Source organism: Pogona vitticeps, chromosome 3 (genome assembly GCF_051106095.1).
Source record: "Pogona vitticeps strain Pit_001003342236 chromosome 3, PviZW2.1, whole genome shotgun sequence".
NCBI lineage: Eukaryota > Metazoa > Chordata > Lepidosauria > Squamata > Agamidae > Pogona > Pogona vitticeps.
In genome coordinates, this window is record NC_135785.1 from 60,935,733 (window position 1) to 60,949,214 (window position 13,482).

The 13,482-nt window shown below is 47.2% G+C and overlaps 1 protein-coding gene across 4 annotated transcripts in view; it reads right to left on the reverse strand.

Annotated features, from left to right (window-relative positions):
• Positions 1-484: 484 nt before the first annotated feature.
• The window catches only part of BBIP1 (BBSome interacting protein 1), a 394,683-nt gene continuing 381,685 nt past the window's right edge, over positions 485-13,482 (reverse strand). The window contains exons 1-3 of one of the 4 annotated variants that reach the window (XM_020779841.3): positions 6,415-6,567; positions 4,567-4,639; positions 485-865 (exon numbers count right to left, since the gene is read on the reverse strand). In XM_020779841.3, coding sequence (XP_020635500.1) covers positions 693-865; positions 4,567-4,606 — 213 coding nt within the window. In that variant the 5' untranslated portion in view covers positions 4,607-4,639; positions 6,415-6,567 and the 3' untranslated portion in view covers positions 485-692. Of the gene's footprint in view, positions 866-4,566; positions 4,640-5,199; positions 5,977-6,380; positions 6,568-13,482 lie in introns of those variants that run through there. The other 3 variants (XM_078389522.1, XM_020779839.3, XM_078389523.1) reach the window with 3 other exon arrangements.

A 13,482-nucleotide genomic window follows, 5' to 3' on the forward strand; every position in this document is an offset into this window, starting at 1 on the left:
ATTGACTGTGATTTTTTTTTTTTTGGCTAATAAAGAGTCAATCCCCTCCCCTGCCAAAGGTTACAAGGCTACCTTAGGATTCCCACCATCCCACGGAAGCCTTTGGGGACCATGAAATGGGAGGGGGGAGTTTTATTGTCCAAAAATTGCCATGGCCGAGACTGGGAACAAAACTGGGAGTGGCAATTTTTTGACATTAAAGACTCCCTCCCCCTGCACACCATAAAGGCTTCCTCAGGACAAAGGGAATCCTAAAAGAGCCTTTTAACTTTTGTGGGGAAGGAAACTTTTAATTTGATTAAAAATAAATAGCCACAGAGCATGACATCAGCTTTCTACAGCATACAGTTGTGGAACTGTATTTCAGCCACTGTGTTCAAAAGGATTTATTCCAAGTTGCGAGTATAAAACAGCACTCGGCATGTTAGAGGTGAAGTGACAGAGTTGACCTTGACTCTTAAAAACAAACAGAACTAGTACACACTTATTTTTAATAAAGATTTATTTGATATACTGTAAAGACTTACCTAAGCATATTTACAAGGTTGCTGCACAGTCTGCAGATAGGTACCTACAATAATTAACTTCTTTAAAATGCCTTTAGTAACATGAGTTTTATTTCATCTGACTGTTCACAGAACATTGAATTGCTATATACATTATTGCAGTATTAGGGGAAAAATCAGCATGATCTATTCAACAGATACAGATTTTGAACTCTCCTGTGCAAGTTGTTCCTGCTGTCGGATAGTTTCTTGTGCTTCACGTTGCATTTTCTCAAGCTTCTCCAAAGTAACTGATTTTAAAGGGAGAAGCTTGGGTTTGCACAATACCATAGTAGTAACATCTTCTACTGCCAACATTCCTAAAAGAAGAAATGAGTTTGTTATGAATAATACGTTTTTGAATCAGACAACACAGTTTCTACATGGAAGCCAACAAAAAACCACTTCTCTGTGTTGCGTAAGTGGGAAACTGTGTACCATTATACAGCAGAGAAAATGGAAGTCAGTTTTAGCACCTGGCATCTGAACTGGCAATGTAAAAAGGCTATTGATATATCAGAACTTGTTAAGCACAATACCTCCCTTAAACATTTTCTTACACGTTGCAGAGTGGCAGCAGATGTGTTTTTCTATGGATTCTACAAGTATGAATAGGCAAAATCTGTTTTCAGGAGAAGTTAATTTGTGGTAACAGCCTGCATTTTTTCATGAGGAAGGATAACTACGGTACTTCAGCTAGAATCCTATTGGCAAATAGGAACTATAAGGTCTCTGTGTTTGCCTTGGCAACCTCCACCAGGCAGTTATGTAAGACAGAGATTACCTCCCTGAAAACAATGGGGATTTTTGCATGCACAAGAGGCTACTGGATTCCCTTTGCACAAGCAGTGCAGAAGGCGGAACCCTGTGTGAAATAGCATTCGGATGACAATTCTGCAACGCTAGCCTCTACTCTCTGAAAAAGTAGCTTAAGGAAATATGGATACAATCCAGATAATTAGGAATGGGAACATGCAGCAGCAAAGTTCTAAATATGCAAAACAACATTAAGATTAATTAAATAAACTGTAATGAAGATGTTCACTGAACAATATTAAATTAATAGAGAATCATTCTGCCTTTAAAAGTGATACTAAAAAAATCTAGTTTTAATCCCAACCAAAGTGGTAATCAACAGGATTTATTTTAGTTTTGACACATCTCATGTATTTCAATGGTTCTACTTTACTTGGGATTAAAACTATAGCTTATGATCAAAAGATGATGTAGGCAGTCTAAATGAGAGGCATTGTTACTTTGGGTTACTATACCCAATTGTGAACTACAAACTTAGCAACTAGAGATAAATGATATTTAAATGTTTTTTACAATAATTCACCATGATTTGCATATTTCCTCATATTAGGAGTGGGAAGAAAATCCATTCCCAAAAGAAAGGTTAGAAAAAGAATGTGGGGCAAACATATTTATTGAACCAAGGTTATGACACTGAATACCCAGCTCTTCAGGCTGGCTTGAAATCCCTGCATTGCCATGTTAGTGTTTGCAATTTCTTTTTCTGAGCTCAGCATCTACCATGCAGACCAGTACAGTATGGTCATTTGTTGGAAGTAACTTGGTGCAACTCAGCTTACACTTGAGAAAATGCATGTCTGTGGGAGGCAGAGCAAGCAAGGAACTCCCCAGACTTCCTAAGCTGTCCTTTACCTGCTTAGACCTTCCTTCAACTGTAGATTCTCTTCTTAGGCTTTCTGATGTAATTTTTTTCTCATACAGTGGTGCCTCGACTTAAGGAATTAATCCGTATTGGAACAGTGGCCATAGGTTGAAATTTTCATAAGCTGAAGCACCATTTCCCATAGGAATGCACTGAAATCCGATTAATCCGTTCCGGCCAAAGAAAAAAAAATACAAAAAATAAAATAAATATAAACAGAGCAAGTCCCACGCTGGGACTGCAAAAACAAAACAAATCCAAAAATAAACATTGGAGCAAGACCCACGCTAGGACTGCAAAAAACAAACAAAAAAACACCAAAAACAAAACAACACAGAAACATAATGCCTCTACCCTCCAAAACCCACCCAGAACAACTTTTTTAAAAAAAGAGCACGTTACCTGTCCAAAGCCTCCGAAGCCTCCCAGGCTTCCACTGCTGCTGTGACTGCCGCCACTGGGAGGCTTGAGCTGGCGGGGGTTTCTTCGGCTGCTTGCCTCCCACTTGCTCCATGTCGACCTCCATGGGTCCATGGCGGGAAATTCAAATGGTGGAGGGCAGCGAGGAGTGAGCGGGAGGCGAGCCGGGAGGAAAGCGGCCGAAGCACCCTGGCCAGGCTCACACCTCCCAGCACTGGGTCACCTCTGCCTCCGCAGTCGCAGCGGCAGGGAAGCCCGGGAGGCTGAGCCTCCCTTTTCCTAACCATTGGGGCGAAGAAGCAGCCTCTTAGACAGCCACCAACGGTTTGAATTTCCCGCCCTTTCCCCCTGCCTTTTTCCTTTTGTAAGTGGAAGCTCCAGCTGCAAGTCAAACCAAAATTTTGCGGCCGGAGCTTTCCGTAACTTGAAATTTTTGTAAGTAGGGACGTCTGTAAGTCAAGGCACCACTGCATCTTTCTCTTTCAGTTCTCTTTCTCTTTTAGATTCCTTTTTAACAGGGATGGGTGAAAATGAACCTAAGGCTTGAGATGTTTCTTAAACTGCACACAATTATGGTGGAAAATAAATGCTAGCAGGGTAGCCATATTACTCTCTTGTATCAAATACAGTGGTGCCTCGCAAGACGAGCGCCCCATTTAACGACGAAATCACATCACGATGAACTTTTTGCGATCGCAAAAGCGATTGCTTTACGATGTTTTAAATGGGGATTTTTCTCTTTGCGATGATCGGGTCCCTGCTTTGGGAACCGATTCTTGCAAAACGACGATTTTCGGCCAGCTGATTGGCGGTTTCAAAATGGCCGCTGGGTAAAAAAATTGCTCCCCGCTCTTTTCTGGGATGGATTCCTCGCTGCACGGGCAGCGAAAATGGCTGCGCTATGGAGGATCTTCCCTGGACGGTGAGTTTCAAGCCCATAGGAACGCATTGATCGGGTTTTAATGCGTTTCTATGGGCTTTTTTATTTTGCATTATGACGTTTTCGTTCTACAGTGATTTCACTGGAACAAATTAACGTCATAATGCGAGGCACCACTGTACAACAAAGAATCCTGTATTACCAAGTGAGATGAACACACAAATTATCCAAAATCATACCAGTATAATACCTTTATCAATCTATAGTGGGATAACACCTTTATTAATCCAAATCTATAATAATACCCTCACCTGAGTCACAAAACTATGCAAACTTTTAGGGTCATAAGATGCTTCATCAGACAAGGTGTTGCAAAGAGTGGAGGAGGGATTGAATTGGGATGGGAAATAGGGAGTGATAAAATGTAGTAAATATTTGGTGTTCCCATTTCCTCAGTGTCCCAGTGATGGAGGGAGGAGAAACAGCAGATACTAAAATGTGACAGAAGTCGAACCACAGCAGGAAGTAGCCACTGTGCTGGCTGAGAACAAAGATATGAGGAAAGTTTTCATTCTCTTATCATTGTGAACATAACAGCCAACTGTGAATTTAATCCTGCCTGTCCTGTTTGAAGCTCAAAGCTCATTAAATATGCACATAATTAAAATGTATACTTAATCACTCTTCGATAAATGTGATGGTGCCATAGGCTTTCTTGCTACTTTCCTGCTACTGAGGAAGTGACACTCAGCCCTTGAAATCTAAAACGTTAACATGCCATTTAAGACCCAGGAACAGTCTGTAGACAAGTGGACGTGTTTGTGATGGATGGAGATTTGCAAGTAATTTGTTGTGAAAATTACAACAAAGAATTTGATTTGTTCATGTGACTCTTCTGTCAGAATATCATCTGTTACAGCAAAGAGTTCTGTGGCACCTTTAGCACTTGAATCTGAATAAGTGGGCTGCAGTTTACATCAAGATTTATTATCCCTTAATGCAACACAAAGCTCTTGACTAGTTTTTTTCATCATGGGACTCACCTTGCTTGGGCAACACCTCCCGGAATTTTGATTCAGACATTCTTCGACTGGCAGAACTTCTGTCACTGCCAACCTGTCTCAGATTAGAAATTTGAGAATTATTATGAATTCTTACCTTCTTTCCCCACCTATGCCCTTCCCTGCTCCAAGGAAAAGCTGCTAAATTTTGCTTCAGGTGATTTAGGGCCATCTTTAAATGGACCCAGAACTTCAATGAAAATAAAATAATTTACTTCATCTGTTCTAAAGCAGCTGAGGAATACATCTGGTAACAGTACTAATCAAAACAAAGTATCTTGGGGCTTATCTACACGGTCTCTTTTGGAGGAGGCTGCTGCGGACTAAAAAGAATTCCTTGGGGTTGGGTAGATGTCCAGTATGCCATTTGGTGCAATCCTCACCTCCAAATGCCATACCTTTTTAATTAGCTATTTGGTCTGGCAACTTTTTCTGGGAATTTCCCATATTGCAAAGTGCTTAAGAAGAAAGCCACTTAAGGATACTGGCAAATTAAACACTTTCCCTGCTCTATGGAAGGGCAGAGGAAGTGATTTGTGTGTGTGTGTTTTAACTTACTAAGACAGTGGTGATGCTGCATCACTTTTATATATATAAAATTTTAAAAACTTTTACCTGGAAGCAGAAGATGGGGACAACCAGAGGGATTTTTCTCTCTCTTTTCATTGAGACTTTTTTTTTAAAAAAAAAAAAGTTGAGTCAACCACCTCCCAACAGGTGAATCCACTGCTGGCAGGTACTTGGTAGATTTGGCTGTGGCTGGTTCTTGACACAAATTTTAAGGCAAATCTAAATAAAAAGAATACTAAAAAAAAAAACCTTGTTGCTTTCTTCTGCCTACTTCCATTTCCAGGAGGAAGTTTTATATTTTTTAATTTTTTGATAGGCAATGTAACCTATTAGCACTGCTCTAATACATACAGTACTAAATAAAAAAATCACTTCCTTCCCCTGGAAGTCCTTAATTTGCCAAAATCCTGAAGTGCCTGTCTTCTTACACCAGATGGGAAATATCCAGCAGCAGACTTGACAGTCCCAAGCTCACTTTGGTTCGTCTCCAGCCATTACACCCAGCGGAAAAGAACCCACATGGAGCAAGCCCCTAACAGGGGTCCAAAAAAAGTGCGGGTAGGGCTCTAATACGTTCGGAGGACAGGCTGGTTCGCTCCAGCGATGACTTTGTTAGATCACTGGAAGAAGGATTGATTCAGCGGTGCACCAAACAGCGGGCTAACTGCCCTTCTGATGCCCCCCCTTCTTTCAGAGGCAGCAGCGGGACCTGAGGCTTCTCCATCTACAGCCTCGTAGCAGCCCTTGGCCTGGCATTCGGCCACCGCCACAGACAGAGCACGCCCTCTTTGGGCCCTATATAGGCTAGGGGGGAACCCTTGCCCCCTGGCACGCCCCACCGGCCTGGGACTCATCCCTCTCCGTAGGGGTCTGTTTTGCCCAGACGGAGTGGATCCTCCTGAGGCCGGAGGACCCCTGGAGGTCCCGCTCCCGCTCTCTCCTCGCCTCTCCGTCAGTCACCCGGCCTCAAACGACTCCCTTTGCTTTCCGCTCCCTCCCTTACTCCACCCCCTTCCTCGCAAAAGCCCCCCCCCACCTGAGGGTGGCCTCGTCTCCCCCCCCAACCTCATTGAGGCGAGCCAGCAGAGCCGCTTTTCCCCCCTAAACTTCGAGCATACAATAGTAGCTGCGCCCCCGCCCCCCCCGCGCGCTCCCCACTCCATCCTCCATCCCAACACCAGGCCGCAGCCCCCTCGGCCTCCTGGGAGCCCCCCTCACACACACACTATTCTCTCTCTCTCTGCAAATGGTCCTCCTTGCCTGAAAGAACCTCCTCGCGCCAAACAGTCCCGTGACAGCGCGCCTCCCCGCCGCCTCGGAACCGCCACGGCAACCATAGAGAGACACCGAGGGAGGGGCGGCCGACCTTTCGCCACCGCCGGGCTCACCCACATCCGGCTTCGGCCTCCGAAGCAATAAGAAGGGAAAGGGCGCGACAGAGACGAAAGGATAGAGCGGTCATTTCTGTTTGAGCAGGATTCGTTCCCCTCATATATTTCTGGGAGGGGGGGCGCGTTAGTCCGTGGCAGGAAACACAGCCCCCAGTCGAGTCTTGTAATCTTAAAGACGGTCTTGTGCTGCTATATTGATTGCTGTTGGCAGCCATGGGAACGATCCTAAGCAGTTGAGGCGGACGCTAAAATGCGGAGAAGGAGACAGGGCAGGCGAGAAGAAGGATTCAGTATGACACTGGTGGTAATCCACCGTCCTCTATGCTTAAGGGTACAACCTCAAGGGAACAACTGAAGGTGATACATGTATTTTTACAGCCCACCTTTTTGCGAAGCAAAAAAAGAGGAAAAGTACTGTATTTAATACTAGTAATACTCTAAAATCCAGATAAAATGCAATCTGGGTGACGGTGGTATTGCTAATACTATCTGGCCATATAGATAGAACTCAACAGGAAAGACTCAGTTGAAGGCTTGATTATTAGATGACTGGTACCCGTACATAGATTTGAGAAGCTCTCTTGCTGCCACCCCAGCCTGGGATATATTTTTGGCGCAGCTGAACTGTTGCCAACATAGTCAAAAAGCTAAGTTGGACCTGACCTCTGAGCTGTGCAGTGCCCAGATTTTTTTTTTTCCAAAAAGCCCCCTCACACTTTGGACAGGTTGCTGTTTCATGGAAGAGAAGTAGTTTTTTTCCTGTTCTTTTTTTCTTTCAAATAAAGCCTCTAATCACATGCCTTGCACTTTTAAAGAAAATCCAAGGAGTGAGATTGCCATTTTCTTGTTGCTGGCACAATTGGCAGTAAAACTGAGCAATGTTGTCCTTTAAACACAGAACTCTTGCATCCTTTTCCCTGCCTTCTTCCAATTCCATGTCACTTCCCCTCACCAGTTTTTCCCCTCCTTCTCCAAACCCATACTAACCATCTGTTGCATATCTGCCCCATCTAACCTTCCTGCAAAGGGTGATGATGGGGTGATTGACAGTGTGCAGAGAAAGGCTTAGGTAGGTTTTCCACTTTGGTTGTATGAAGAAAAGCAAGGGAAATATTTGTAATATTTCTGTTTAATAATTTACTAAAGAGGGTTAACCAGGCGGGAGCAAGAAGTCTTTTACTTGATATTTTTGTTAGAGGAAGCTGGTTGGATAAGTTTAGGTTAGGAGTTCGATTCCCCACTGTGTCTGTGCCTCCTGTGAGTAGAGACAGACTGTGTGGCCTTGGGCAAACTGCACAGTCCCAGGGCACCCACAGAAGAAGGGAATGGTGAACTACTTCCATGTATTCACTACCTAAAAAACTCTGGAAAGAGGATCATGATGATTGATATGTCAGAGGAGAGATGCTTTGTTTCTGTGTTTTTCACTGGCTCTTAAGCTGTAACAGATTGCTTGTATTGTTGTTGTTGTTTAGTCGTGTCCAACTCTTGGGTCAAATTCATGTTGATAGCTTCGATGACACTGTCCAACCATCTCATCCTCTGTCGTCCCCTTCTCCTCTTGCCCTCACACTTTCCCTGACTTTGTTAGATCACTGGAAGAAGGATCGATTCAGCGGTGCACCAAACAGCGGGCTAACTGCCCTTCTGATGCCCCCCCTTCTTTCAGAGGCAGCAGCGGGACCTGAGGCTTCTCCATCTACAGCCTCGTAGCAGCCCTTGGCCTGGCATTCGGCCACCGCCACAGACAGAGCACGCCCTCTTTGGGCCCTATATAGGCTAGGGGGGAACCCTTGCCCCCTGGCATGCCCCACCGGCCTGGGACTCATCCCTCTCCGTAGGGGTCTGTTTTGCCCAGACGGAGTGGATCCTCCTGAGGCCGGAGGACCCCTGGAGGTCCCGCTCCCGCTCTCTCCTCGCCTCTCCGTCAGTCACCCGGCCTCAAACGACTCCCTTTGCTTTCCGCTCCCTCCCTTACTCCACCCCCTTCCTCGCAAAAGCCCCCCCCACCTGAGGGTGGCCTCGTCTCCCCCCCAACCTCATTGAGGCGAGCCAGCAGAGCCGCTTTTCCCCCCTAAACTTCGAGCATACAATAGTAGCTGCGCCCCCGCCCCCCCGCGCACTCCCCACTCCATCCTCCATCCCAACACCAGGCCGCAGCCCCCTTGGCCTCCTGGGAGCCCCCCTCACACACACACTATTCTCTCTCTCTCTGCAAATGGTCCTCCTTGCCTGAAAGAACCTCCTCGCGCCAAACAGTCCCGTGACAGCGCGCCTCCCCGCCGCCTCGGAACCGCCACGGCAACCATAGAGAGACACCGAGGGAGGGGCGGCCGACCTTTCGCCACCGCCGGGCTCACCCACATCCGGCTTCGGCCTCCGAAGCAATAAGAAGGGAAAGGGCGCGACAGAGACGAAAGGATAGAGCGGTCATTTCTGTTTGAGCAGGATTCGTTCCCCTCATATATTTCTGGGAGGGGGGGGCGCGTTAGTCCGTGGCAGGAAACACAGCCCCCAGTCGAGTCTTGTAATCTTAAAGACGGTCTTGTGCTGCTATATTGATTGCTGTTGGCAGCCATGGGAACGATCCTAAGCAGTTGAGGCGGACGCTAAAATGCGGAGAAGGAGACAGGGCAGGCAAGAAGAAGGATTCAGTATGACACTGGTGGTAATCCACCGTCCTCTATGCTTAAGGGTACAACCTCAAGGGAACAACTGAAGGTGATACATGTATTTTTACAGCCCACCTTTTTGCGAAGCAAAAAAAGAGGAAAAGTACTGTATTTAATACTAGTAATACTCTAAAATCCAGATAAAATGCAATCTGGGTGACGGTGGTATTGCTAATACTATCTGGCTATATAGATAGAACTCAACAGGAAAGACTCAGTTGAAGGCTTGATTATTAGATGACTGGTACCCGTACATAGATTTGAGAAGCTCTCTTGCTGCCACCCCAGCCTGGGATATATTTTTGGCGCAGCTGAACTGTTGCCAACATAGTCAAAAAGCTAAGTTGGACCTGACCTCTGAGCTGTGCAGTGCCCAGATTTTTTTTTTCCAAAAAGCCCCCTCACACTTTGGACAGGTTGCTGTTTCATGGAAGAGAAGTAGTTTTTTTCCTGTTCTTTTTTTCTTTCAAATAAAGCCTCTAATCACATGCCTTGCACTTTTAAAGAAAATCCAAGGAGTGAGATTGCCATTTTCTTGTTGCTGGCACAATTGGCAGTAAAACTGAGCAATGTTGTCCTTTAAACACAGAACTCTTGCATCCTTTTCCCTGCCTTCTTCCAATTCCATGTCACTTCCCCTCACCAGTTTTTCCCCTCCTTCTCCAAACCCATACTAACCATCTGTTGCATATCTGCCCCATCTAACCTTCCTGCAAAGGGTGATGATGGGGTGATTGACAGTGTGCAGAGAAAGGCTTAGGTAGGTTTTCCACTTTGGTTGTATGAAGAAAAGCAAGGGAAATATTTGTAATATTTCTGTTTAATAATTTACTAAAGAGGGTTAACCAGGCGGGAGCAAGAAGTCTTTTACTTGATATTTTTGTTAGAGGAAGCTGGTTGGATAAGTTTAGGTTAGGAGTTCGATTCCCCACTGTGTCTGTGCCTCCTGTGAGTAGAGACAGACTGTGTGGCCTTGGGCAAACTGCACAGTCCCAGGGCACCCACAGAAGAAGGGAATGGTGAACTACTTCCATGTATTCACTACCTAAAAAACTCTGGAAAGAGAATCATGATGATTGATATGTCAGAGGAGAGATGCTTTGTTTCTGTGTTTTTCACTGGCTCTTAAGCTGTAACAGATTGCTTGTATTGTTGTTGTTGTTTAGTCGTGTCCAACTCTTGGGTCAAATTCATGTTGATAGCTTCGATGACACTGTCCAACCATCTCGTCCTCTGTCGTCCCCTTCTCCTCTTGCCCTCACACTTTCCCTGACTTTGTTAGATCACTGGAAGAAGGATCGATTCAGCGGTGCACCAAACAGCGGGCTAACTGCCCTTCTGATGCCCCCCCTTCTTTCAGAGGCAGCAGCGGGACCTGAGGCTTCTTCACCTACAGCCTCGTAGCAGCCCTTGGCCTGGCATTCGGCCACCACCACAGACAGAGCACGCCCTCTTTGGGCCCTATATAGGCTAGGGGGGAACCCTTGCCCCCTGGCACGCCCCACCGGCCTGGGACTCATCCCTCTCCGTGGGGGTCTGTTTTGCCCAGCCGGAGTGGATCCTCCTGAGGCCGGAGGACCCCTGGAGGTCCCGCTCCCGCTCTCTCCTCGCCTCTCCGTCAGTCACCCGGCCTCAAACTACTCCCTTTGCTTTCCGCTCCCTCCCTTACTCCACCCCCTTCCTCGCAAAAGCCCCCCCACCTGAGGGTGGCCTCGTCTCCCCCCCAACCTCATTGAGGCGAGCCAGCAGAGCCGCTTTTCCCCCCTAAACTTCGAGCATACAATAGTAGCTGCGCCCCCGCCCCCCCCGCGCGCTCCCCACTCCATCCTCCATCCCAACACCAGGCCGCAGCCCCCTCGGCCTCCTGGGAGCCCCCCTCACACACACACTATTCTCTCTCTCTCTGCAAATGGTCCTCCTTGCCTGAAAGAACCTCCTCGTGCCAAACAGTCCCGTGACAGCGCGCCTCCCCGCCGCCTCGGAACCGCCACGGCAACCATAGAGAGACACCGAGGGAGGGGCGGCCGACCTTTCGCCACCGCCGGGCTCACCCACATCCGGCTTCGGCCTCCGAAGCAATAAGAAGGGAAAGGGCGCGACAGAGACGAAAGGATAGAGCGGTCATTTCTGTTTGAGCAGGATTCGTTCCCCTCATATATTTCTGGGAGGGGGGGCGCGTTAGTCCGTGGCAGGAAACACAGCCCCGAGTCGAGTCTTGTAATCTTAAAGACGGTCTTGTGCTGCTATATTGACTGCTGTTGGCAGCCATGGGAACGATCCTAAGCAGTTGAGGCGGACGCTAAAATGCGGAGAAGGAGACAGGGCAGGCGAGAAGAAGGATTCAGTATGACACTGGTGGTAATCCACCGTCCTCTATGCTTAAGGGTACAACCTCAAGGGAACAACTGAAGGTGATACATGTATTTTTACAGCCCACCTTTTTGCGAAGCAAAAAAAGAGGAAAAGTACTGTATTTAATACTAGTAATACTCTAAAATCCAGATAAAATGCAATCTGGGTGACGGTGGTATTGCTAATACTATCTGGCCATATAGATAGAACTCAACAGGAAAGACTCAGTTGAAGGCTTGATTATTAGATGACTGGTACCCGTACATAGATTTGAGAAGCTCTGTTGCTGCCACCCCAGCCTGGGTTATATTTTTGGCGCAGCTGAACTGTTGCCAACATAGTCAAAAAGCTAAGTTGGACCTGACCTCTGAGCTGTGCAGTGCCCAGATTTTTTTTTTCCAAAAAGCCCCCTCACACTTTGGACAGGTTGCTGTTTCATGGAAGAGAAGTAGTTTTTTTCCTGTTCTTTTTTTCTTTCAAATAAAGCCTCTAATCACATGCCTTGCACTTTTAAAGAAAATCCAAGGAGTGAGATTGCCATTTTCTTGTTGCTGGCACAATTGGCAGTAAAACTGAGCAATGTTGTCCTTTAAACACAGAACTCTTGCATCCTTTTCCCTGCCTTCTTCCAATTCCATGTCACTTCCCCTCACCAGTTTTTCCCCTCCTTCTCCAAACCCATACTAACCATCTGTTGCATATCTGCCCCATCTAACCTTCCTGCAAAGGGTGATGATGGGGTGATTGACAGTGTGCAGAGAAAGGCTTAGGTAGGTTTTCCACTTTGGTTGTATGAAGAAAAGCAAGGGAAATATTTGTAATATTTCTGTTTAATAATTTACTAAAGAGGGTTAACCAGGCGGGAGCAAGAAGTCTTTTACTTGATATTTTTGTTAGAGGAAGCTGGTTGGATAAGTTTAGGTTAGGAGTTCGATTCCCCACTGTGTCTGTGCCTCCTGTGAGTAGAGACAGACTGTGTGGCCTTGGGCAAACTGCACAGTCCCAGGGCACCCACAGAAGAAGGGAATGGTGAACTACTTCCATGTATTCACTACCTAAAAAACTCTGGAAAGAGGATCATGATGATTGATATGTCAGAGGAGAGATGCTTTGTTTCTGTGTTTTTCACTGGCTCTTAAGCTGTAACAGATTGCTTGTATTGTTGTTGTTGTTTAGTCGTGTCCAACTCTTGGGTCAAATTCATGTTGATAGCTTCGATGACACTGTCCAACCATCTCGTCCTCTGTCGTCCCCTTCTCCTCTTGCCCTCACACTTTCCCTGACTTTGTTAGATCACTGGAAGAAGGATCGATTCAGCGGTGCACCAAACAGCGGGCTAACTGCCCTTCTGATGCCCCCCCTTCTTTCAGAGGCAGCAGCAGGACCTGAGGCTTCTCCACCTACAGCCTCGTAGCAGCCCTTGGCCTGGCATTCGGCCACCGCCACAGACAGAGCACGCCCTCTTTGGGCCCTATATAGGCTAGGGGGGAACCCTTGCCCCCTGGCACGCCCCACCGGCCTGGGACTCATCCCTCTCCGTGGGGGTCTGTTTTGCCCAGCCGGAGTGGATCCTCCTGAGGCCGGAGGACCCCTGGAGGTCCCGCTCCCGCTCTCTCCTCGCCTCTCCGTCAGTCACCCGGCCTCAAACGACTCCCTTTGCTTTCCGCTCCCTCCCTTACTCCACCCCCTTCCTCGCAAAAGCCCCCCCACCTGAGGGTGGCCTCGTCTCCCCCCCAACCTCATTGAGGCGAGCCAGCAGAGCCGCTTTTCCCCCCTAAACTTCGAGCATACAATAGTAGCTGCGCCCCCGCCCCCCCCGCGCGCTCCCCACTCCATCCTCCATCCCAACACCAGGCCGCAGCCCCCTCGGCCTCCTGGGAGCCCCCCTCACACACACACTATTCTCTCTCTCT